This window comes from Canis lupus, chromosome 20, assembly GCF_048164855.1.
Source record: "Canis lupus baileyi chromosome 20, mCanLup2.hap1, whole genome shotgun sequence".
Lineage (NCBI taxonomy): Eukaryota > Metazoa > Chordata > Mammalia > Carnivora > Canidae > Canis > Canis lupus.
In genome coordinates, this window is record NC_132857.1 from 39,554,221 (window position 1) to 39,581,836 (window position 27,616).

General features: G+C 36.7%; 2 protein-coding genes across 48 annotated transcripts in view; one reads left to right on the top strand and one right to left on the bottom strand.

Annotated features, from left to right (window-relative positions):
• Window positions 1-27,616, bottom strand: part of DPP10 (dipeptidyl peptidase like 10) — a 1,275,784-nt gene that overhangs the window by 991,248 nt on the left and 256,920 nt on the right. The window lies entirely within an intron of this gene.
• LOC140611885 (uncharacterized) overlaps window positions 1-27,616 on the top strand; it is a 97,610-nt gene that overhangs the window by 55,163 nt on the left and 14,831 nt on the right. For 19 of the 47 annotated variants that reach the window (XR_012013172.1, XR_012013176.1, XR_012013178.1 and 16 more), the window contains one exon: window positions 20,611-20,683. The exons of 5 other annotated variants lie outside the window; for them this stretch is intronic. Coding sequence is in view for 12 of the 42 variants with exons in the window: in XM_072788952.1 (XP_072645053.1) it covers window positions 20,611-20,683 (73 nt within the window). In the remaining 30 variants the exon portion in view is untranslated. Of the gene's footprint in view, window positions 1-13,243; window positions 13,281-14,927; window positions 15,180-20,610; window positions 20,684-20,847; window positions 22,138-22,480; window positions 22,741-27,616 lie in introns of those variants that run through there. 23 more of the 47 variants (XR_012013179.1, XR_012013181.1, XR_012013183.1 and 20 more) reach the window with 13 other exon arrangements.

Here is a 27,616-nt window from a genome sequence, read left to right on the forward strand (position 1 = left end):
TGTAAAATTCACCATCAGTATAATAACAGCTTTGGGAGAAGGAAGGTAGTAGTAGAGGAAAAACATGGGATTTCTGAGCTAAATAATGATACAATTAATTAAATAGGTTATTACTTAAATTTCAGTAGCAACATTTAAAAGTCTAAAACATCTCCACATATACAATCTAACAAATCCCATAAATGATTTCGTCCTTTGTGGGTCTGTAAAGCTTCTTCAAGGAAAGTCGTTTTTTATTCTCCAAACTTAGGATCTTAATTTCTTCAGCCCCTTTAGAAGTGATGGTATAATTAAACAATAGCAAGGTTTCATCTTTATTTCCTATTTGCTGCAACTCTTATTTATTTTTCTTTGATTAAATTATGTGTTTCTAAAAATTAAGTTAAATAGCCTTTCTGGAATACCGCAAGACACTTTTAACAGATGTTCTCTGCCTAAGTGATAGTCTTTTATGACGCATAGATCAATCACAAAATAGTCTTTGAAATTTCTCAGATTTACTCTGAAAGATTAAGCACTTTCTACTGCCTTTGAGGGCTTCCCGCAGTACGCGGCATGCTGTCTACCTCATATGCAATAGCTTCTCATTGCAAATGGTCTCTTAATGAAAATTTTTAAAGAAATCTTAGTAAGCTAAGAATATAAAAATAAGTTAAGATGTAATTGTTTGTGGTGCTGCCAGGAAAATTAACAGTGTGGGTGATTGGATGGGCTTCCAAGCACGGTCATAGAGACCTAGCAGGCAGGACTCCGTCCCAAATCTCTTCTTGACTTCTCACATGGCAAGTGGTTGTTGTGTTTTCAAATGTGTGTATGTCTTATATTTTAATAAATATCATAGTCATTATTTTAGGCAAGTTTCTTTAGTTGAGTCACTCATAAAATGGGATAAATGAGGCCAATTACTACTCTTCTCCAAAGAGTAGATCTTTATACTTCTAAAATACTATGATTTTTAGAGACCTTCTGAATCATCCTCTTCAACCCATTATATTTGAAATAAGAAAGATAAACTAGCTTAGGATGTAATCAAGATGACAGTTTTATTTTTATATAGAAAGACATTGCTCAACCAGAATGTTCAAGAAGAGGGATGTCCCAGGTAGCTGAAATTGCTACATAACTGAGGTGTGGTCCATATCTATTGCTGTTTATATTATGTATTTTAGTGAGTCGTATTTCCCATATACAGTTTGGTGTAAGGATAAAGCTTAGGTGAATAAGGGAAGACAACCTAGGATTTCATGATCCTTGGTTTGGGGTTTAGAATAGAAGGTTAAGAAGGAAGTGATCGAATGTGTTACCAGGGCATGTTCTAGCCCCATGTCTCTGTTGACCATACCTGCTGTTTATAGAAAAGAGCACCAAATTTCATTCACCAAATGACACACAACCAAAACATTGGTTCTTGTGTCAAACACACTTTGGTGTATAATTCTAAGCAAGCTAGTTGTAACTCCGATTTCTTTCCTTAAGCTTTTTGGAGATCAACTGAGTGATAAAAGCAAATTTTAACTTAGAGCCTTAAGTGCTCTTATATCTTTTTAAAAAAAGATACTTTCACTAGAAATTTTGCTAATATTAGCACACTGTTTTTGATATCTTCAGTCTAGTATGAAAATCAGACATCTACCACATTGATTTGGCTACTCTGTAGCATCTCGCATTATTTTCTATTTTTATCATTCATATTTATCATATCTATGATCATACTGTAAGATGGAATATTCTCTTAAGTTCATTGTGTGTATTGAGCACTTAGTGATATACATGGATACTTAGTGATATGTTAATAATCATCCATCAATGAATATACCAGCCTTATATAAATGTATACACACATACATATATACACATACATATATACACACCAGCCTGTGTGTGTTCAATGCTTTTACATCACAATAAAGTAATTACTGAATAAATAATTCTGATTAGTTGCATTCTGATTGACAATAGCTTTGCTCTAATAATCAACTTTCATTTTAATTTTTAACATGCATTTTTTATATTAGTAGTTTCAATATAAAACTACTAATACCTATGTTTTAACATTTTTTAGATTATTCATAAAGGTCTTAAAAATTTTGTTGGCAGAATAAAATATTTGTCTTTCATGAAACATTCAACGTTATTTCAAAGAAATATGGAAAAGAATATATCGATACTGAAATTTTATTTTGCGCTTTCAAGCAAGGAGGATGATCCTTTCTTATTCTAACCTTTTCAATGAATAAAGCATTAATTTTCCTCCCACTGACAACATGGCCATTAAGACATTATACATCACTTCAAAAGAGAGGTGGGGAAGATTATTTATGTCAATAAAAGTTGAATTACTGAGAATTTTGCACCAGAGGGCATTTTCTTTCCAATTGTACCATTATTTTGGTTGCTTAATTACTCTCTTAATTTCAAGTGGGATCAGTGTCTTTTACAGAGCCCATATTTTTTGCTCACAGATAAGAGAAAGATTTACAGTCTATATCCTTTTTTCTGTTGTCAAATCTCTACGTGGTTCTCAGACACTCAGATAGGTAGAAGCTAGAAGATGTACTATAATATTAATACACTCATAATTTTTTAAATCGAAAGGCTGTCTTACAGATGACTTTTATCTGTCCGGGGAGACTATTCCCATTATGGAATAAGATCAATATTTTTCTCTTTTTTATTCTTAGTTGCTGTACTTTTTTTCTATCTTTCTTAGTTCTGTCTTCCTAATGATTGCTGATGGCACATGGAGTATGGAAAAGCTTAATATTTCAGGACCCTCAGAATTCATTTTGCTTTATTAGTTTAAGCTTTATAATAAGAAATAGAGGCTTACTCGAGTTGCATCAAATAATAGAGATAATACCTTCTGCAAATAATAGAGATTTACCATAATCTAGGTCTCACAGAAACCCAAAGAAAACCTTAAAAATATCCTCAGAAAAAGAACCAAACCCCAAATACACTTGAGCTTTACAGAAGCTATTACATAGTTTGGGAAACTTCAAGGAGCCAACTAAGGCCTCTGGGCACAGAAAGCTCCTTACTTTATTCTCAAGGGCATTGTTTTGGCCTTGCTCTGATGCTCAACCATCAATATGCCTGAATTACTCTCTGGTCTTCTCTGCTTCCCTCTGTGCCTACTTTGGGCATCATGAAGTCAAAGGTCCATCTCTGGTATCATCAGCTCCGACTAGGGTATCAAGGCTACATGATCCAGAAATTGATCATCTACTTCCTCAGTATAAGTAGTAATTTAATAGAGCATATAAGTGAAATATTGCTTTAAAATTAATTTCTGTATTTTGTAATTAGATTATTTTTGCCCCAAAAGAAACTTAGCTACTACTTTTTTGCTGGTGACTATTATTATACTAGGAATGCTTGTGATATCCATAGATTTTAGAAGATTTTAGGAAATTCCTAGGAATGCTCCACATCAGCACCTCTCCTCAACACACACACACACACACACACACACACACACAATCAGAAACACACAAAACTTAGTTTGTACGTTTAGCATCTAACCTTATCATTTTTCTTCTTGAAAATGATGCGCACTCAACAAATACTGAGCAAAGGGATGATATTTTGAATGATTTGGTCTTGCATTATTCATCTTTAGAAGCGGGGTAGCATTATGTGTCTTAAAAAATTTTGTATTGTTCAGTCTAGTGCCAAGTATAGCATGAAAATTAATAAAGTTCCTGATGACTAATGTGGGAAAACTATATAGATGCCTCTATGTTCAAATAGGGCACTAGATGAATTAGCATGGACTTAATTATGGTCTCTCTGGAATGCAATTTGTCTATACATACCAATAGTCTTAAAATAATTTAACCCTTCAATGCCGCCATTCGACTTATTAGAATTTATCTTACAAATAATCAGAGAGTCAAAAATGCATCAACATTTTATTACAAAGCTATTCATAATTATAAAAAATGAAAGCACTCAAAATATCTAGTTAAATGTTATTTTGGTATAGATATAAAGATACACAATGCAAATATTGAAATAATGCTTTTAGATTAAAAATGGCACAAAAACTCTTAATGACATGTCTAATAAAAAATCTGAATTAAGATGTAGTAAGGAACCATTTAGAAATGTGTTATGTATACAATGGAATATTACTCAGCCATTAGAAATGACAAATACCCACCATTTGCTTCAACGTGGATGGAACTGGAGGGTATTATGCTGAGTGAAGTAAGTCAGTCGGAGAAGGACAAACGTTATATGGTCTCATTCATTTGGGGAATATAAATAAAAGTGAAAGGGAATAGAAGGGAAAGGAGAAGAAATGGGTAGGAAATATCAGAAAGGGAGACAGAACATGAAGACTCCTAACTCTGGGAAACGAACTAGGGGTAGTGGAAGGGAAGGAGGGCAGGGGGGTGGGGGTGAATGGGTGACGGGCACTGAGGGGGGCACTTGACGGGATGAGCACTGGGTGTTATTCTGTATGTTGGCAAATTGAACACCAGTAAAAAATAAATTTATTATTTAAAAAAAACTGAAAAAAAGACAGAGAAAAGCTTAAAAGAATAAAAAAATATTAATATCAGATATTTCTAATGTGTGGGATTATGGTTGATATACATCTTCCTCATGGTTTTCTAAATTTCTCAAAACTTCTCCCATAAATATGTAATGTTTTTATGATTGATAAATGACAGAAAAAAATGTTGACTTACAATATCCTATTATTAAAAGATGCTAAGTATTTTAAATGTTAACCTACAGGTTCCTGTACCCTTGAGACCATACCACATAACAGGGAGGAAAGACCATGTATTTTGGATACAAGTTTTCCTGGGAAGGAGTCCTTACATTGTCTCATTCCTGCCATGTGACTTGGGAGTATCACCTTAGCTATCTGCCCACTTGAGCTTACTCACTTGATAAATGGGGACACAACTTTTAGCTTTATGGAATTTTTCTGAGTAATAAAAACAGTTAGTAAATATGTTAGATCAATTTGTAAAACTAGTATGCAGGAGCCATTCAGTAAATGTTAGATGACAATGATGATTATAATTTGGTTTTGCTATTCTTCATGACTCAATGGAAAACTGTGTATTTTCAAAGAAAACATTTTGGGACCTTGAAAAAAAAAGCAGTCCTGCATATATGGAGTGAATTATTCAAAATCAAGTCAAGAAAGCATAGCATGCTAATTAAATTATAACTTTATGCTAGCTTGATTTTCTAGCCCTCAAGTGCTTTTTTTGAAAAATATAAATAAAAAGCAAAACATTTCACTCTTCTCAGACTTGTTCACTAATCCAATCAGAGATATCCCAAAAGATTTTTTTTTTTTTTTAATGTGGGCACTTTTAAGGTAAAAGCAGAGATCAGTCTGGTTCTTCTATTAATAAATACCACAAGGCACTAATTATGTGCCAGGCACCCACCAATCTAAACACTTTTCAAACCACCCTTTATTTTATCCTTATGACATTCTTATGCTAGATACTATCATCATCCCCACATTAGATATGAGGAATCTAAGACACAGAGGTGCTCAGTAACTTCCCCAAAGTCACACAGCTGATAAAGAGCAACCTAATGCAATCCAGGCAGTTTGAATCCTGAATCCATGCTTTCCCACTCTCCTGAATCAACACTACTGTGCATTCTCCTTGTGTCTTGATTTGAAGATTCCCCTAAAGCTTCCAATGGATTCCTATGGAATTCTTTGTCAGTGTGCTGAGGCGGGGTGTATATAATACCTACCCACTACAATATAAGCTCCTGGGGCAGGACTATTTCCTGCCATGTTTATTATTGTCTTTTTCCAGCACATAGTACAATGCCTGGAAGAGAGGACATTCAAAACTTGATGAGTAAATGACAAAATGAATTGATAATAATACAAAAATGGGGCAGCCCTGGTGGCGCAGCGGTTTAGCACCGCCTGCAGTCTAGGGCGTGATCCTGGGGTCACCGGATCGAGTCCCACATCGGGCTTCCTGCATGGAGCCTGCTTCTCCCTCTGCCTGTGTCTCTGCTTCTCTCTCTGTCTCTATGAATAAATAAATTAAAAAAATTTAAAAAAAATGTTTTCGCCTAATTTTAATCTTTGTTTTACACCCTGCTTTCCTTGGAAGTATGTGAGGTCCAATAAGGTGAACTGAAAGCACAAATAACAGTGTCCAGTCTTTTTTTTTACTCTATATGCCTAAGAGGCCTTGAGCCTTCCTCATTTAAAAAGAAAGTAAAATCCATATCCCTGATATGTGGGCTCCACCTCGGTTGGAAGCAATTCTTTTTTAAGATTTTATTTATTTATTCATGAGAGACACATATAGAGAGACAGAGACATAAGGCAGAGGGAGAAGCAGGCTCTCTGAGGGGAGCCTGATGTGGTACTCAATCTCAGGACCCCAGGATCACCACCTGAGCCAAAGGCAGACATTCAACCACTGAGACATCCCTGGAAGCAATTTCTTTATCTTATGGAACAGTCATTGTGTGTATCTCTACTACGTATTGAATTCCTTACTACATTATTTCTCTTCCTTCTCCTCCCTCTCCTTCTCTCCTAACCTTCTCCTCCTTATTCTTCAATATCTAAGGTCTCTTTATTAAGTTAAAATCTTGTTTGGAAAAAGAGGAGCCTCAGAGACTGAAATGAAATATGAAGAAGAGAGATAGACAAACCAGCAGTGAGGCCATCAAGGTACCTCGGAGAGACCAATGAACATAGCATAATGTATAAACATATCAAATCACTATGTTGTACACCTGAAACTAATATAACATTGCATGTCAACTATACTTAAAAAGGAAAATTTAAAAATAATTTATAAAAAGGAAGAAAGAAAAAAGCTGAGTTATGAAGTAGGAAGGGCTGAAACAGCCTGGGGCGTTCGTTGCTGGGACGACTTGGACGTCTTATGGGAAGGAGCTGGGCGAGGTGTGTTCCAGTACACTATTTGTTATCTATGCTTTTATTCAGCATAACACCTAGACAGTATGTGGCACTAGTAGGTGTTTCATGAATATTTTATCTAAAAAGACAAAAGGCGAAAATGACCTTCATAAGAACGAGCAATGTATTCAACAGAAAAGACTGGCAAACTTTTCATAAACAGACATTCTGGCTTTGCAGGCCACACTGCCTATATTGTAACTACTTAACTCTACCTTTGTACCATGAAAGCAGCTATAGACAATAAGCAAATGAACGAGTGTGGCTATGTGCTAATAAAATTTTATTTACAAGAACAAGATATGGTCTAGATTTGGCCCACAGGCCATAACAGTTTGACAACTCCTGTTCTTTACTAAGCCCCACACAGTAGTCTTCTCTTTTCATTATTGCTACATACTAAAGGGTAGATTAGGCAGGAGAGAGAATGAATTTATCTATAAAACCTTCTCCATTACTGGAAAACCTCAAGAGAATGTGGCCTCCTGAAAATAGGTCAGATGCTTCATTTGCATATGCAAAGTCCATACTAGGGTTTACTTTATATATCTTTCCCTGCATGAAATCCTTTCCTAATCTCATCTCAATTTTCCCTTAAAACTCTTCATCTTTCCAAACCTTTAAAAGATAATAAATAAAAATTTCCTATTAAGGATAATGTGCTTGCAGGGATCTCTCTGCAAAGAGGAAATGAGGGAAAAAAATCTTATTAGGACCTGATGCCATCTTATAGATTGATCTGTGATTCACCAATTATAAATTTGGATTTTGCTTTATCAATCAACTCCATCTCTTTTCTTATAATACCCCTTTAGGATATTGAAAATAAAATCCGTTCTTGGCAATTTCCTAAGGCAAAAAGGAAAAAGTGTATAGAAAAAAAAATCTTGACTGAAACTAAAATCATAGGCAGATGCAAAGCACCATGCAACTAAGTGGTAAAGTATAATATTTCAATAATGATTACCTCTTTACTTCTTATTTAGTGTATTAATCAGGGCCCAACCAGAGAAACAGAAACTAGTATTTAAATGAAGAAATTCAAGGCAGGATATTGTTTTCATAGATAATTAAGAAGTTGACAAGGAGCACCTGGGTAGCTCAGTCTGTTAAGCGTCCGAATCTTGATTTTGGCTCAGGTCATGATTTCAGGCTCCTGGGATCAAGCCCCATGTTGGGCTCTGTGCTCAGTAGGGCATCTGCTGGTCTTCCTCTCTCTCTGCCTCTCTGCCTGCTTGCTCTCTCTTTCTCTAAAATAAATAAATGCATCTTTTTAAAAAACCTGACAAGCTAAAGAGAAAAGAGGCCATGCTAGCAGAGCCCAAAGGAATCAGGATGGTCCTGATACAAAAGGTGGATCATGAGAGGAGAAGCAGCCAGTGCTGAGCTGCCACTAAAGCTTAGAGAAGAGAAAGTACTCTGGTTTCTCCATTTCTGTCTCCCACCAATCCCTCATCTTGGTTGACCCCATTGTAAAGAAACTGACAAAACAACCTGGGGAACAGCCCTTCTTATGATAAGGGGCAGAACAGACAAAGAGGAAAAAATGAACCTAAGGGTAACATGTCTGGACCAGAAAAAAAGAAAAGGTGAGAGGGTAACTAAAAAGAAATACAGTGACATTGACTATAAACTCCATGAGGCTTGGGAAACCACATGCTTCTTGTTTATATACATCTCCCTAGACCTACACACAGGGGCCACTCAGCAAATATTTGCTCACTAAATGAGTTAGAGAAGAATGCTGCTTTGAATTCTCACCCAGCATTAGTTTCAAATCTCCCTCTTCTATTTTCTTGCCTTTCATTCCCCCTCTCCCTTCTTTCACCACAACTGCACAGCTATTCAACTGAGCCATACTTGCAATGCAACTAAAGATATTGGTCCTCAGGGACACTGCTTCCTTGAAGAGAAAGACTCTCAGTTTTCTGCTGCAAGAGGGTCTTTAAGTGTCAACAATGGGGGCAGAGGAGAAGTGTTCGAGGTGGACACAGGGAATTATCACGAGCAGGGTCTACGAATCCACTGCTTTGGCCTTGGCTCTGTTTGACTGGCCTTAGGCAACACAGAGTGCATTGAGCTGAGCATTTAATTTCTGACCTCCCTGGGCTGCCGACCTACGGTTCTGTCTTCCGGCCAACCAAAAGACTCACCATGCCTTCATGACCCATTCTTTTTCAGAGAGGTTCTCAAGAAAAACTACTGGATCCTAAGCAGTGCATTATTTTGTTAAATGAGTAGCAACCAAACTATATAAATTGTATTGTTTTAGCAATGAAACATTGAGCTCACAGTCTCAAAATATGTACATTTACATAACTATTGTCTTAAGACACATCATAGACCTAAAATGAGGGTCACAACTAGCAGCAGTGGATATAAATACATGATACCGATAGTTCCTGCCTAAAGATTTAGAATTTTATTAGCTAATTGCTTTTTAGATCTGATTAGATTACCATGATTTTATCTCCTTCTTGGGTGTTGAGTCCATGCTAAGAGTAGAAGAATAAGCTCTTCTTATTTATTCTATTTACTCAAGCATTATTAGTACTATCTTCAAGTAGTAGCAATATTTTAAGGTACTTATTCATTAGGTGAGGGTCATCTTAGTTAAAAGTAAAAAATATTAACACCTCCACTTAATGGGGCTCCCGTAAACAGCAATGGGTTACAGTACATGGAAAAGAGGTAGATGAATTAAAACATGACTATCAGTGTCCCCCCTTCCTATTCAGGGTGCCACCTATACCATGCCAGGCACATAACCATGTGATCAACAGAACTGGGGCAGGTCATGGTACCAATCCATATACTCAGTATGAGAAAATCTCCATTCCTTTCTAATTTCCTTAGATGAACAAAGTTATAAATAGGAGTTCCAAGATATTCTCACTTGTCCCCACTTGGGAGACCACTACTATAAACCATATCCTCTCCTTGCTGGAATATTAGGCATAGTGTCAGGATGTGCCCAGAATCTCTGCTCACCTACCACCTCGACTATCAAACTGATGGTGATTTCCTTCAAGATGTCTATAGTGATTTGAATAGTGTAACCTCCATGACATCTGTGAATGTAACCTGATAGAAATAGTGTCTTTGCAGATATAATTAGGTTAAAGGAGCTTTAAATGATATTATCTCAGATTGAAAATGGGTCCTAAATCCAACAGTAAGTGTTTGAATAAAAGACAGAAAAGGGGAAGACCCAGAGACCCAAAGCAGAATGCCATGTGAATCTGGGTTACCAACAGCTACCAAATGCTACAAGAAAGACACGGAAAAGATTTACCCTCAGAACATCCAGAAGGAACCAACCCTGCCAACACCTTGATTTTTAAATCATGGTCTATGGAACCGTGAGCGAAACAATTTCAGTTATTTTAAGCCATCAAGTTTGTGGTAATTAGTTACAGCAGCCTTAGGAACTAACACAAGATCCTACTGTCTCCCTTTACAATTTAATGCCTTGGAGGACACACCCTCCAGTACACATACTCCTGTATATTTCCAAACCAAATTGAGCACTGTGTCCAGATTTTTTCTTAAAAAACTCTAGCCTCCAAAGCTATGGTCAGGCATCTCTTTCAGTGACCTAGAACTTTCACTGACAGTTAAGATGCTAGGAATCTTATGACACATAACCTGTGTGTCAGTGGACCAGTCCATAAACTGACCTAACAGAGATTAGGTTAGGTCTCTCTCCTTCCTCTTTGCATAGGATATTCACATGCAGCCTTGGAACTGATATAGATACTTTGCTACCATGAGAGAAGCCAGGCTAAGGATAAAAATCACACGTGGACTGAAGAGAATAACAGAAATAGAGTTGGCATATGCTCTTTGAGCATAAGAACCTTTATTACTTAAGTCTGTTTGTATTAGATATTTTATCGCTTGCCACTACAAGTATCCTACCTGGTGTTCCCTCTTATCTCTCTCTTGTCATCTCTTTTTCTTTCTTTTTTTTTTTTTTTTCTATTTAAAATTCAGTAGTTACTAAGTCATTGTTGAATTGTAGGCCTTTATGATTCCTGTTTTTTTTTAAGTGTGTCATTCTCAGAGTTAGCCAGAATTTTCTTATTATAAACATAACAAGATATGTCATTTTCCATTTCCTTTTCCCAAATTATAGCCTTTATGATGATCAAGGAAAGTAAAACGAAAAGACAGAATTGAGTTATAAATTGTTTATAGGAAAGTTAAGCCAGAACAAAATTCTTCCATATTTATTCTGGTACTTTATTCTCAGAAAGTCATAACAAAATGAGGTTTAGAATATCCTCCCCAACATGATGAAGTTAACATATGTTTATAGTGCACTAAACATAACAAAGCTATTTAAAAGGTACTGGGAAGAAAGACTAGGTCAGGATTTAAATATTTCCTGTTCTGCTGATAAAGCCACAGTCTTCAAAGGGATGTGGCTCAATTTGCCTTTTGATTTTCTGTCATTTTGTAATTGCTATTTGACTATAACCCCTCATATTTGCGTGTTTGGGCTGCTTTGGCAAAATACCACAGACTAGGTGGTTTAAACAGAAACTTATTATCTCATAATTCTGGAGGTCTAAGATCAAGGTGGTGGCAGGGTTTTTTTCCTGCTGTAGACCTCTTCTTGGCTGTGAAGACCTTCTCTGTCTTTACATGGCCTTTTCTCTTACTATGTGTACCACTGCTGTCTCTGCTTCTTCTTCTAAGGGCACCAGTCCTATTGGATTAAGACTCCACCATTCTGAGCTCATGAATCCTAATTACCTCCTTACAGACTCTATGCTTAGTGTTTCAACATAGGGATTTGGAGAAGGATATACTTCAGCATGTAACACCCCTCCTCCTGCTTTTTTTTTTTTTTTTTTTTTTTTTACTATACCTCTTCATCTTGCAGCCATATTATGTTTATAATCCACCATATGCACCCCATCCACTTACCTAAAAGGGAAAGAGGGGATTTTAAAACTTATTTATAAAAGAATATTACCATTTACTGACAGACACAGACAATAATACTCCAAAAGTCATATTGACCCTGCAAAAAGTTGAAGTCAATCAGCATCCTGCTTTGAGATAGTCACTATTTGTTTGGCTTATTTATTCAGGTACAGTTTGCCCCAGCCAATCAAACTACCCAACACATACAAACACGTTGCCCATTGCAGATTAAGCTAGTATCTACAGAGCTCCATTACACCACATCTTTATCCCTATCCTACACCTCTCTACTTAAGGCCATGTTTTCCAGGCATTGAATGATTTTTCCAGCTATAAGAGCCTGTCCAAATCTTCCCTTTACTGTACAACTCACATTGAGATTTACTTCCTTCCCTAACCCTTCTACTGTTCCAGGCCACACTGATCCTCTCCATCCTTGGCACCTTATACCTGCACAATTACAGTTCAGTATCTAATCCATCTTTGTCTGTCTTGTATTTATGGGCCTGAATTGCTTACTCTAATACATCATTCTGAGGGCTACCCTATTCCTAAACATCATCACACCATCTCCAGCTGCCCCCATGGCCCCAAGCACTGTGTGGGGGGCTTGAAAAACTTGGGTTGTAACCCCACTCTGGGATAGTTAACAGACACAAGGTCCAAATTCCTGCTTTGGGGTCTCCCACTTCCAGGTCCTTCCCCCTGTGGCTTCCCTAGACATTGTGTAACTACTCTGATTTATAGCCCAGACACTGTGTTCAGGTCAATTTTCCCTCTTGGCATTGTAAATAATAAAGATTGAGAATTGAAAATGCTCCTATTAACCTAGCATCTAAGCAAGCAGCTCTTCTAATTTAAACATTTCTATTTTATGGAACCAGACAAATTCGCTTTATTAACAATATTGTCTAGAGGACTTTAGATTCAGGTATATTTATTATACTTATAAAACCAGTCACCATTTTCATTTCCCATGGACATCAAGCTAAACTTTGTGTGAACTTTAACAACGAATGAAAATTGATTAAAATCACACATGCTGAATTATTTTTTTTCCCAAGGATAGCTAACAATTTTCTAAATAAACTTGACCTTTTCACTTCCATTCATTTTAATATAAAGGTAAATGGAAATCATATTCAAACAAGTATATCAATCAGCTTGGGCAAGCCTAGAAGCAAACGTATGTCTGTGAAAATGAAAAGTAATTTACTTTTTTTTATTAAGATGTATTGTAAAATCACAGTTGTGATCTAATGTGTGTTTAGTAGCTCTGTGTACCTATTTATGATTTTCTGTTTTTTTTTTTTTTTAGTTTTATCGATTTTATTTTTTAATGGTTTATTTGTTTGTTTGCTTCTCCAGAATTAGGAGCATAGCTCTTAAGAAGAAAGAAATGTAGGTATGCTTTTGGTGGTGGAGGGGGGAAAGGATAATCATTTAATGTAAAACCTCTATATCAACAAAATCCTCTAACTCCAATAATCAGCTTACTACTTAGCATTTTTTAAAAGTGATTTCACATAGATGACACATCCAACCTCCAGAATAAGCTCATCTCTCTGCCACCTACCTTTCCTTGCCCCTGTGTAGAGAGACCTGAATTAGCTCAAAGACAAGATGAACCCCACATTGCTCAAGGAACAAAAGTTGTAGAGATTATGGTGAGAAGAACACAAAGAGAAAGACTTTGTCTTCTTGGCATAATATCTACCAGGGGCTTCCTTTGTATTTACTTCTTTCCTTTCTGACCATGCACCTGGTTGCATGAAAAGTTTGTCACCTCCCATAGGGATCAAGACTTGACCCCAACCCTGGTGACTTGTCTCCACAACTTGTATCACATCTTGGAGGTCGTCTGTCATTGTAAGGCTCATCACATGGTGCAAGAGTACCACACCGCCACAACACATCCTCCCTGGCAGGCCATCTGCCTGCCCATTTAGAGTGGTAAGAGTCCCAACAAGGCTTGCAAGACACAAGGAGGTTCAAGCTCTGGTGCACTTAGTTGATCTGGGGCTGCCACCCATCTTGGAGCTACATCCTGCTATTAAGAAGGAGGAAAAATTCAGATTGGGATCAAGGAAGTAAGGGATGAGGCAGTCTGCTTAGGCCTCTTATATGCCAGAGGAGGTCCTATGACTCACACGTGAGCAGGCCACACCATCAATGTTTAATACGACAAGGAAATGTAAGGTCATGGCTCCAGCTACAAATAAAATGGACATTTGTCTTTAAGTGACCTCATGGGCAAGGGAGAAGGAGGCGAGCATATGAGGAAACAGAGTAGGAGTTAATCATTTCAAGATCAAGGTCAAACATCTTGAACTAGATAATAATACCTACTTTACTATTTTCTATGCTGAGGCTCAGAGAAGTGAAATAACTTCTTTACTGTCACAAAATAAAATAACTGTCATCTCAGAAAAGAGCACAAGACTTGATTATTCCTGCAGGGTACCTCCAGGGTGCCTCATAGCAACTGAGTCAGGGACAGGTGGGGTTAGGTAGGGAGGGATAGATTAGAGGGGTGGGGGCATGTAACCAGGCTCGCAGAGATCTCAAAAATGCCAAGATGTAAGTAAACCAGAGATAAAGGAATAAGCCAGACCACCCTGCCCTAGGTGTCAGCAGGGAGGGTGTCTTTTTATGACACTATGTCATCTATGGCCAAAAAAGAATAACCAGACCCCAAAGAAGAAGTAAGCCATTAAAGATGTTATCACCAGTTCTTACTCAAACCAAGACAGCCTAAGAATCTCAAGGCTACAAGTTTCCCAGTCAGTTCTCAATGAAAGACTGCCACTACAAGCCCTCAGTGGCAACCCTGTGGGGACCTCTCTTACTTCTGAGAGCTTTCTCTGTATCCTCTTAATAAACTTCTATCACTTTACTCACTCTTCTTTGTCCGCGAGATTCATTCTTTGTCTTAGTGAGATAAGAACCTAGCACTCCTGTATCACAACCTTTGAGCTGTGATGAGATCTTCTAGAATCTACAGTTTTCTCTCTCATTTGTGATACCTCTGGTGCTAATGCTCTATCCACAGATAGCGATGACTTCTCACTGCCTCTGGACCAGGAAGATGCTGGGAAGAGAGAGTATTCATTGTGATTCTTTCCTGACACCATGACATGGCTCACATCATTTCTCCCTGTTGAAGGACCCTCCCACATCATCCTAACCTATCAAAATCCTTTCCTCACTTCAAAACCTGTGCCCTCTGTGATGGTTTCTCTGACCTTGCTCCTACAGTTGGAATGATACTTGACTGGTGCAATAAATTTTCACTGACAAACTACCAAGGACCACAAATAGAGTCAAGTTCTGGGAACAAACTACAACAATATATGATTCTTACTTACCCTCAAGTAACTTAAAGACGAGTGGGGTTGACTGACAAAGAAGTTGATAGTTATATTACACCACAGTCAAGTCACTCATAGACTTTCGGAGGAAGGGCCTCCTAAAAGGAAGTGGGGCTTAGAATCAAATCCCCCTCCCCCAGGTGCCTGTCTTTATAGCTATTTGTACAATAGAAACATTAATCACCTTCTAACCCAAGATATCCCTCTAGGCTTTTGCCGAATTGCTATTTAAATTTTTCATTGGTATTTAACTTTTCACATTATTTTCTTAGATAATCTCAAATAGTCATTCCAACTTTTAGATTTTAAAATACTAGATTTCACCATCTTGGCAGTGCTATGAATTACTACAAGGTATGGACTTCTTTCCATAACTGCCTCAACTTTCCAGACACACACAACAGAAACAATTCCTATGATGTAGCTAGCACTCTGTTTCCTTGGGTTTTTACTTAAAAATGCATGCCTGCACACAGGAGTAGAGAACACACTAACCATTCAAGAGTGGCTCTAACAATTACAGATTATGTCTTTTTGGCAAATTTTTAAATCTTTTCCAAATCTGAATTTCTCACATTTAAAATGAGGATAGCAATTCCTACATTTCAGGATTGTTGTAAGAAATTTTTTTTTTAATTTCATAATAAAATATCTAGTGCTCTGCCTGTTACACAGAGAGCCTTAAAGCATGATCTGAAACTGATCTCAAGGATTTAACTTAATTAGAGAGACCTGAATTAAAATCCTGTCTCCTGTAGCTATAGAGAGTATGATAGTGGGTAAATTACATGCTCTTTGTAAACCTAAACATTCTCGTTGATAAAATGGAAACAATAATGATAAAATCCACCTTCTGAGGTTTTTGTAAAGATAAAGTGAAATAATGTTTATAGGGCACTTAGCAAAGTGCCCAATATTTAAAAGCACTCAACAAATAACTTTTAAGATTCTTATCTGTTATCTAGATTAAGGGGCATAATATATGAATTCCCAAAATCCTAAACAGAATCACATCATTTATCTAAAGACCAATTTTTGCCACATTGCCGTGGAGGCACCTAAATTGTAACTGAAGAGTGAGAAAAACCTCTCACGTTGACAATATTGCATCATAACAAAGCTCTCATACATTCTTGACTGTTGCTTCACTGACAACTAAACCTAACAATGGTTGTGTGTTCACTAAACAGGGTTTAACAAGATAAGAAGGCTAATGTAAAAGACAATAGGAAAGACAAAAATCTTGGGTTTTAATTCCTCATGGTCTAAGGAGTGAGGCATACAAACAGAACACCGATGCAGTAAAGTAAGCACTTATTGTTACAGGGCATTTAGGGTAGACAAGAGATGAATCAACTCTGTTCACAAACAGAGAGCAATAAAGAAAAGCTCAACTAGAGAGGTTGTACTTGAAGTTAGTCTTTTTTTTTTTTTTTAAGATTTTATTTATTTATTCATGAGAGACAAGAAAGGCAGAGGGAGAAGCAGGCCCCCCATGGGGAGCCCAACATGGGACTCAATCCCAAGACCCCGGGATCACACCCTGAACCAAAGGCAGATGCTCAACCACGGAGCCACCGGACGTCCCTTGAAGTTAGTCTTGAAGACAGAGTGAAGGTTTACCAGCCAGAAGAGGTGGAAGAGGAAATGACGTGTTTACAGAACCTGAGGCCATGAAATGGCCCACCTTTAAGGCCAAGGAAAAGGTTGGAATTCTTTTTGTTTTGGAGGTACAGAAATAAGTTGAGGAGACACTACAAGAGAAGAAATAACCACCTTATCTAGGGACTTCACGTAAATTTTAGTGATTCTTGATATTTTGGAATTATAAGTTTATTTCAAATTTCAGTGGATGTTAGGCACCCTCTCTTTGGGGAAACACACACACACATTTTCTATAAAATATCCTTAGCACTGGAAAAGTGGGAAGTAGAGTCTACAGCCATGAAAAACAAATTAGTCTATTAGACAAGCACATGGAATCTCAACAGGAAGAAATAGTAATGGGTGTGGTGACTAGTTCTTCAATACCAATTGGTTTTTATTTGTTTCTTTGTTCTGGGAGAGTTGCTCAGTTTTCATTCCAATAGCTTCAACTCCTCCATATAACATAAAAATACTTTGAGAGAAAGTGACTGAATCTTTAGGATCTAGGGGTAAGACATGTGGCTCCATCTTAAGATAAAAATCAAAATCCTACCCTTTAGCCACAGTTATTGATTCAGGGGAGGGCATGAGACATGTTTGACCAAGTGATTTACTGAAAAGGTTTGCTGAAGGCTTCTGGGAAATAAGCATCCTTGTTTTTCTGGGAGGGCTTCCAGAAGCAAATTGCACAATTTCTCTCTTTTCATTTATGGTTAAGGACATAGTATCTCCAGGGGTAAATGCCAGGCATATACTGTGACCGTGATGGGGAGCCAGGCTTTAGAATTAAGCTAGTACCATGGGAGGCAAAATGAGGAGGTTGAAAGAAACACAGCTTTTACTGATACTTTTGAGCCACAGAATCAATACATTCCTGATGCCCACCCACCAATGGGCCCTTTTCATGGCAGCCATTAAGTCTCTTATGTGGTTAAATGAAACTGAATTAGATTTTGATTGGTTGTATCCAACAGTATCCTAAACAATACACTGAAAAAAAAAAAAAAAAAAGATATATAGTCTCCTATTTGTCCATACAGAACCCAACACTGTACTTATTTTGTATTCTTCCTTGTCCTTCTCTCTCTTGGTCAGTCCATTCTGCCCACACTGCATGATCTCAGTTCTCAGCACTTAATCATATTTGCCTTGATGGAATTGGGAAAATATTAGGAGGCCTTTATGTCCTGTCTTTACCCAGTTGTTTCACTTGTTTACCTTAATAAACAAACCTTCCTCCTGCTAATACTAACATCCTTTTAAAACGCAACCCTGTAAACTTGCAACTAGTAAATAAGTAAGCGCTAGAGATCTCTTTACGACATAGTGATTATAGTCAACAATACTGCATTATAAACCTCAAAGTTGCTAAGAGACTAGATCTTAATTGTTCTCAAAACCAAATGATAATTATGTAACATGATAAAAGTATTAGCTAACACTACTATAGTAATCATATTGTAATATGGAAGTGTATCAAACCAACACATTGCATACCTTGAATCCACACGATTTTATTTGTCCATTATATCTCAATTAAAAAAAATCTACAACCCTAGGGTTACAATGTTGTTAATCTCTGCCTATTTGCTCACCCACCAAATACTAAAAGTTTTCTTCTTCATACTTATATATGAACCAAGAACCCCAGAGGAAGGCAAAAAATTCTCTCATAGGGATATGAGGATAGGGAGAAAAATAATCTACCATAATAGTGTTTTTAATGTTACACAGAATCCCAAAAATGCCATGAAACTTGTAAGAATTCATAAGTTCAAACTAGAAATACTTTCATTATATGTTGGGGAGCTACTGAAGCAGTTTAAGGAGATATATAACAGAGTCATATTTGTGTTTTTCAAAGATCACAGTGGAAGAACTTTGCTAATATATGATCAAGTAGAAATCTCCCACATCTGACATTTTATTTTTGTGTCTGGGAATTAACTTATCATTATTTGTTCTTGTGAAAGATTTATCTTCCCTCCTTCCCTCCTCCCCTCCCTCCCTTCCTCCCTCATTCCATCTTCCTATAGCATGAGCCATTCCTTTATAGTACCACCAACATGCACATAGAAGGATCTTCTGGGTATAAGTACATCTATGAGACAATTCTGTAGGCTCTTTTAGAAATTATCACCACTTAATGGTTTGTACTTTCACCTCCTCCTACTTAGAGGAATAATAGGATCATATTATTAAGTGGATAATAAGGTCCAGCTTATCCACTTATTTAAAAAATGATAAGCTACTTGTCTACAAAAAAGTACAGTATCTGGCAAGTAAGAGTTAGGATTACTGACCACATCATGAGAGTATTTAAATATAGGAATTCCCTATTCCTGACCAATGGAACTTCCAGTTTAAGGCAGTATAACATTAAATCATAAACATAAGAAAAAATCAGAAAATTTATCATAGGAGGGACAATTATCACTCTGGAAGACATCTCTGGCTTATACAAACAATATTCGGAACATGCTATGATCCTCTTGCTTTAATTCATTTCAGATCCTGGAGGATCTACTTCCAAGATAGTTCATTCAGATAGCTCTTGGCACAAGACCTTAGTCCTTTACCCTAGGGCTTCTTTTTATGCTATAGTAGCTGGCTTCTCTTAGAGAGAGACAGATTTAATGTAATAATATATATGAGAGGGGAATATATGGAAATATGGTCACTAGAAAGTGGGGATAACCAAGTGCCTTCTAGAAGTGTAACAACCATATACTCTCAATGGGTTCAGAAGTCCTACTACATAGGCCCATGCATCCCTGGCCCAATTCCCATGACCCTGTGATAGAAGGGGGAATGGAAGTCTCTAGCAGATGTTTTTCTTCCAAACATATCAAAATACACATGAAGGATGTGTCCGTATTTTCTGAAAACCATGGTGGAGCAAAAAAATCAATCTTCACAAGATGCAAAATTGTGAACTTTCAATTGTGCCAAAGTAGTCAATAAAAAGCAGAGTTGTAATTATGAAGTCATCTAAATTATAATACAATGGCATATCTCAAATGCACTTAAAAATGTGAAGATGATCTGTTCTTGAGATATGAAATAAAGAATGACTAAATTCTTTCTTTCTCTATTTCGGTATTTGGTATTTTCCAACTTTGTATTTTATTACATTTTTGTGATCAAATTAAATAAATATAAATAAAAGACTAAGTGGATAAAGGGGCTTCGTTTGAACTATAAATATACTATCATTAGGCCTATATTCTAAGAAAATTCTCTAGCATTGAGAATTCCTAACTGTAAAATAAACAGTGAAAAAAAAGGAATAGTGAAGTGTAATAGCTTTTAAAAAATAATGGAAACTTAAAGCTAAATTATGAAAGACATTTTAAAAAATTGGTTAATTGGTTGTCCAGAAAAGAAAGCAGAGAATCCCAGAAGTGTGCATTAACCGAAAGAGGGGACAGTTTGACATCAATTAAGTTAAATACTCAAACAGACTAAGGCTTTGTGAAACCATTAATGATGAAGCTTTGATAAGATGCTTAAGACCATCGTGATAGACTGAACTCAAAAGGAATAGTGATAAAATCTTCAGGGAAAAGAAACAAGGCTCAAATGTGGACTGAGGGCCCATATCCAGGCTAAGGTGAGAGATTTTGACTGAATTTAGAACCTACAACATTCAGAACTTTGCACAGAATAAGATAAATGTCTGTGGCTGTTGCTCAACTGCTTACTTTCATTTTTTAGGAAAAACATCCAATTTTGCCAGAGAAAGATTTGGTGGGCTCCTGGGCACCATCAGAACTGGTAAAGCCAAATGGTAACTATCAGTGTTTTATATCTGATCATTAGGCTTATGATGATTATGTTAACGATTAAGAGCAGAGTCACAAAGTTTACCTCACTCTGCTAGGCTATAATTGAGTACTTTAGAAACACAATACACCTATCCTCATTTTAAAAATGCCCTGCTTTCAATTTCAGCATGAAATTCAGATGTCCTCACCTAGAATATGATCTTCCAGAAGAGGCCATTTATAAGAATCTGAAATATTACAGATAGGACATAAAACACATAGTATATGAAATCAACTCCATAAATGGTGATACAAGTCACAGTGAAATTATAAATATCTGAACAATGGTGGCAACGTAAAAACCAAGCCAAAATCTGTAAGATGGTACTATATTTCTATTAAGATAGAAGTATATTTTGAAGAGATCTACCACTGCCTCTCCTGAGGGGGCAAGAACGTGATTTCCAGTTGATAGAGAGCAAAGAGGTATATATTGAGGTTGAACTTCCAGTAAAATAGCTGCTGATTCACTTCTACTAGTCTCTTTGAAGTCTTAATTATAATGTGAGCTCTTCTACCTGCATAACTTACCATAAACTCACTTTGTTTTATTTCTACTAATCTTATTATCTTTTCTTTTTCTGATGCATTAGATTCCTTTTCTGATCAATATCTTCAACTCAACACCACTCAGTTGAGCAGTTACTGATAATGTGCCTAAGAGTCTCTACAAGGGTTGACTAGTTTAGGCCCAATAAGGCAGCTTGGAAGGGTCATCTCTGGTGGCTTTTCTATACATCAGTTATAACCCAGAGGTTCTATCTAGGCAAAGGCAGTTCAAATATATTCACTTGAAAGACACATAACCAAGGATCTGACCCATTACCTGAAGAGGTGGTTGGGAAAGATGGGACATAATATCTTCATACTGTATTCTAGGTAACTTTTATTTTGTAATCAGCTCCCATAATTAAAAGATAATATTAATGCTGTTTTCTGAGTTCCAACAATATGGCAAGCATCTTTACACGTGCTTGACTTTCATTATATTACTTGATCCTTAAAACTCTGTGAGGTATTAGTATGACCCTGTATTTTTTCCCTGAAGAAATTAATGTTCATAAATTAATAACATGCTAAAAATACCATAATCCAAACCCAAGTTTGACATCCCCAAAGTTCATTCTTCCCTCATGAAAGCATGTTTCTTTTTCAAACCAAAGCTTTTTGCCTCTTCTCTGCTGACTTTTTTGGCTCCCCTCTCCAACTTGGCTTATGGTACATGCATGCACACATGCACAAACACACACACACATACACACACACACACACTGCTTATTAGTTACCTAAGCATTATTTTTTTTTTTAGTACCTGTTATTTGATTTTTTGCCAACCAACCACAAAACTGTTTGACTGAATTTTTCATACTGTATCTAGTTTGCTAAATGATAAGGGACATGCAGTAATAAAATAATATCCCAGAGGACATATTCACATTTTACTCGCTGTTTCTGTTTTAAAATTTCCATCGTTAAAAGCACCAAACAGCCATAGGCTCTAGGTATAATAGCTTCAGCTGCAAATAAAAGAACTATCTTTATGGATGGAAGGTGTGAAAAGGACTATTACATCAGTCTCTCAGCTACTCTTCCACAGAACACTGTAGTATGTTCAAACAAATAAGGGCAAGCAGTTTAAAAACTGGTCTTTTAAAATCGCCTAAGATTTTCCATTTCTGGGTTTCAGATCATTTGAGAGGCAAGCATTAATTTATTCTTTTTTCTCTCCTAATTTTTCATATGGACAAATTTGGCCACAGAGGAGATAATGAATTTGGCAGAGGGTCAGGAGCAAGACGTTGATGGAAAATGGGCACATATTGTAGGATGCTGATTTCAGTGATTGTTGCTCGCATTTCTCCTAATGGAAGCACAGCCAGCCTGTTACACTTGTATTTTATGGTTCACTGAACAGCCGCAATAACAAATTTTAAATACCTATCAAATGTCATAAAATGTCATTTAATATTGTTCTTGGTTTGTAAAGGGAAAATGAAAACTGATAAAGTTCATGTATATTTTGTGCTGGTTCAATACCCTAAATACCATACTATGAGACTTTCAACAAATATATAGTCAATTGTAGTATTATAGTAATATTAAATAAGAGTGTGCTACATTTTTTCAAGAGAAAGCAGTCATATTAAAAAGGGTTCTTTTAATGATGCTCTAAACAATGTCTCTGGCTGCTGCATAGGTTCAGTTGATAATAAAAATTGCCTTTGAACAGAGTACTCTAAATTTTTACAAGACTCCAATTCTCCTGTGCAATTATAGAATTTGAAATGTAATTCTCCCTGGAACCATAAAAGAATTAGACCAGAGAAATGCTGTTAAGAATAAGGCAAGATAAAAAGGAACTGCTTCAGAGATCCTTTTTATTTTGCTATTTCTTGGTGTCATGTTATATTCCAAGTCACCATGTTGTTATGGAGAAAGACAATGAGAAAATCCACTTAAAGCAATTGAACATTTCTAAAATGTTGACTCAGGGATATTTTTTTTTCCTCTTGAGAATTACATATTAATTCACTATGGTCAGCTGTCTATGAAATACACTAAGAGTTTCCAGAGGGATAGGTGATCGACAACATTTGACTATTTACCAAGCACTAGTCATGGATCCAGCACTGTATTAGGCACCGTGGGTTACACAAATGGTGTGTGAACCAGTCCAAAGAACTGAGAATTGCTCATTGAAAATTAATTTCTATCTGTTTCACATCCAATTAATCACTTAGTCTCATAGATTTTACCACCTTAGTAATCTCTCAAATCCACCCATTCTAGAACATCTCTAGTATCATTATTAAGAACTATCAAAGTAAATTCCTGACTACAAGTCTCTAGTCTAGACCACTTTAATTCATTCTGAGAAATATTTTGGAAATAGTGCTGTAATGATACCATCCCCGCACATCTAACTATTACAGAGTATTTACATTTTACTCATGAGAAAGTCCAAGCCCATCACCATGACAATGCATGGTCCTCTATGAGCCCATCCTTCTTATCTTTCTAGCTTGGAGTTTTCATTCCTTCCTCAAATATTTCATCCAAATTAAGCATTATGTCATTTCCTGAGCCAGAAAGACCATTCTCTCTCTGTGTCCCAAGCCCCTTTTAATGTTTCCTCTTCCTAGAACACAAATTCTTTCAACTGTTGTCTGGCTCACCCTACTAGTCTGTTGGGACAGTTCAGGAATTCTATCTTCCATTGTGTCTTTTCTTGCCCTCTCCTCTCCTATGGATTATGTCCCCTGTTTTGTTTTGGTTTGGTTTTAAGATTTATTTATTTATTTATTTTAGAGAGAACACAAATAGAGGGAGGGAGAGAATTTCAAGCAGACTCCCTGCTTGAGTATGGAGCCTGATGCAGAGCTCTATCTCATGACCCATGAGATCATAACCTGAGCTGAAGCCAAGAGTTGGATGCTTAACTGACTGAGATACCCCGGCACCCCTACATCCTTTTTATGTATAAACTCTTAGCTTAGGTACTTATTTTTTTAAAGATTTTATTTATCTATTTGACAGAGAGAGAGAGAGAGAGAGAGAACACAAGCAGGGGAAGTGGCAGAGGGAGATAAGCAGGCTCCTCTCTGAGCAGGGAGCTAGACTCAGGGCTCAATCTGAGCACCCTGGGATCATAAGCTGAGCCAAAGGCAGACACTTAACCAACTAAGCCTAGGTACCCCTCACCTTAGGTACTTATGTCTGATAATGTACTTACGTGGCTATGCTGTCTTTCATGAGACATCTGTTAGAACTTTAAAGATGAATATCATTTTTAGATTTTTTTACCCACACTGAATCTGGTACATGGTTGTCAATTCAACAAAGGAATATTTATGGAATAAATAATTGAATGATCTCAAAATAGAACATATATTAATTCCAACCTAATTTGCAAATTTCTCATTTTTATTCTTCATGCAAACTATATCATGGGATAGTTGGTATCTGATTCCTTTCTTTTTTTTTTTTTTTTAATTTATTTTTTATTGGTGTTCAATTTACTAACATACAGAATAACACCCAGTGCCCGTCACCCATTCACTCCCACCCCCCGCCCTTCTCCCCTTCTACCACCCCTAGTTCGTTTCCCAGAGTTAGCAGTCTTTACGTTCTGTCTCCCTTTCTGATATTTCCCACACATTTCTTCTCCCTTCCCTTATATTCCCTTTCACTATTATTTATATGCCCCAAATGAATGAGAACATATAATGCTTGTCCTTCTCCGACTGACTTACTTCACTCAGCATAATACCCTCCAGTTCCATCCACGTTGAAGCAAATGGTGGGTATTTGTCATTTCTAATAGCTGAGTAATATTCCATTGTATACATAAACCACATCTTCTTTATCCATTCATCTTTCGTTGGACACCGAGGCTCCTTCCACAGTTTGGCTATCGTGGCCATTGCTGCTATAAACATCGGGGTGCAGGTGTCCCGGCGTTTCATTGCATTTGTATCTGTGGGGTAAATCCCCAACAGTGCAATTGCTGGGCGTATCTGATTCCATAATGTTGATTTTTAACATTTTTAAACTAAATGCTATGTTTCAACTATTAATCATATATTTAATAATTCTCTGTTTCATCAACTATAAGATTAAGTATAAGATACCATAAATGGTAAGACGTATTTTCTTCATAAAGATATTAAAATGTGGGTGATGGGGAGAACATGTACTTAAATCAATGAAATACAATCTCTTGAGATCTTCTCATGTGCTTGACCCTATGCCGTATTTTACACTCATAATTTCTTTAATCCTCACAACATTCCTATGAGGAGGGCACTTTTATAATTTTAATTTTAAAAAATAAAAAGCTGAGTTCAAAGAAATTTAGGTAATTTTTCCAAGGTTACAAAGATTGTAAGTGGCAATGCTAAGATTTGAGTCTCTATCTTACTCTAAAATGTATGTTCTACCGTCTGAAATATTCTTGATATTTCTTTATTGGAGTCAGCACTAAGAGGAAGATAATATATATATTATATATATAAAATAAAATATATACACACATATTACTAAACTCTTATTCTAGAATATGCTTTTCCTTGATCATATACAGACACACAGAGAGAAACACAAATACACAGAATCTCTAAACAATGTGGACAATATCTTTCTTTATATGTTATTTATTATGCAATAAAATCAGTTTTTCATGTAAATTATAATATGCATTCTGAAAAAAATAGACAACTCAGGAATTTATTTTATTTTATTTTTATTTATTTTTATTCATGAGAGACAGAGAGAGAGAGAGAGAGACAGAGACAGAGACACAGGCAGAGGGAGAAGCAGGCTCCATGCAGGGAGCCCAACGTGGGACTGGATCCCTGGTCTCCAGGATCATGCCCTGGGCCAAAGGCAGCGCTAAACCACTGAGCCACGTGGGGCTGCCCACAACTCAGGAATTTAAAAGACAAAACCAACCAACCAAACAAACAAACAAACAACGTGTTGAGCCCAGGAATGAGTAGTTCCCTGGACCGTTAATGACATCCCACACTTAAGAGCAGATGCCTCCACACAAATGTCATCGTATTACAAAAATGTTATAGGAATATTTTACATTTTAAGATGACAATAGAAAATAAGTCTATCTCCCCCCCGCAAATAAGTCTACCCAAATACTGAGGTGTAAATAATGCAAAACAAAAAAACAAAATAAAATTCTAAATTTCACCATGCCTGCAGGATAATTGAACCCATAAGGTGTTAAAATCAATATCATGGATTATGAATCTAATTTAACTCTTCTTGCTTGTTATTAAGGGTTTCCAATGTGACCCATGACCTCCAGCATTAGAAAAAAATGGATACCTGAAACATTTTTGTCCTTTCTGATTGCTCACTGTTCCCCATTTCTCTATAAACATACATACACATAGCTATATATGCACATGCACACACATGCACACATTTTCCACATCCAGTTACTGATATCCATGTCTTAGTGTCAATTCTCTGGAAAACTACAGATGAAGGTAAATTTTGTCCAAATCATTTGTCTTTATCAAGGTCCCCAGATATTTGATGTTACTGTGCTATATGTAGCCAACCAGGACTTCCTTGTTCCTCCTCCCATCCCAAGCTTGCTTTCTACCCCATCGCCATCATATAATTGATTTATTCAGAATCTCTCACAGCTGCTCACTACTAGAGATAATTAGATGATCTAACTCAAACATAGACACTCTGAGCTGATGATATTTCAATAAAATTTCCTTTCAGTCACTGCTTTCATTTTTAGCCAAGGATAAAGTTGTCCCAAGTCAAAGTTATAAGGAAAACAAATTTCATCTTAGAAACTTCCAAAAATCCTAGACTTGGCCCTTTATTCCTAGTAGAACCCCCTTTTCCCTTTTCTTTCTCATCAGACTCCTAAATAACTTTCTTATCCTCCCCAGAATTTTTTCAAACCTGAATCTCTTATACCTACATATTTTAGCAAACCAACCTGTATAAGACAACAGCTGAGTAGATGCCTACAGTTTTTTCAGCAAAGATACTCTGGGTTTAATTTACCAAAATATTGGGTTCTTTTTAAAAAAGATTTTATTTGCTTATTCCTGAGAGACACAGAGAGAGAGAGAGTCAGAGACACAGGCAGAGGGAGAAGCAGGCTCCCTGAGGGAAGCTTGATGTGGGACTCCATCCAGGGCCCCCAGGATCATGACCAGAGCTAAAGGCAGATGCTTAACCACTGAGCCATGCAGGCACCCCACGAAATATGTCCTTGGTGAACCAGTACTGCCATCCAGGTTTCTGAGGTAGCTAAGAATACATACAAATATATGTACCCCTATAATTCTATTTATTTACTTTTACTGATAATGGTAACTATTAATATAGCATCCTTTATTAAAAAGCTCAGA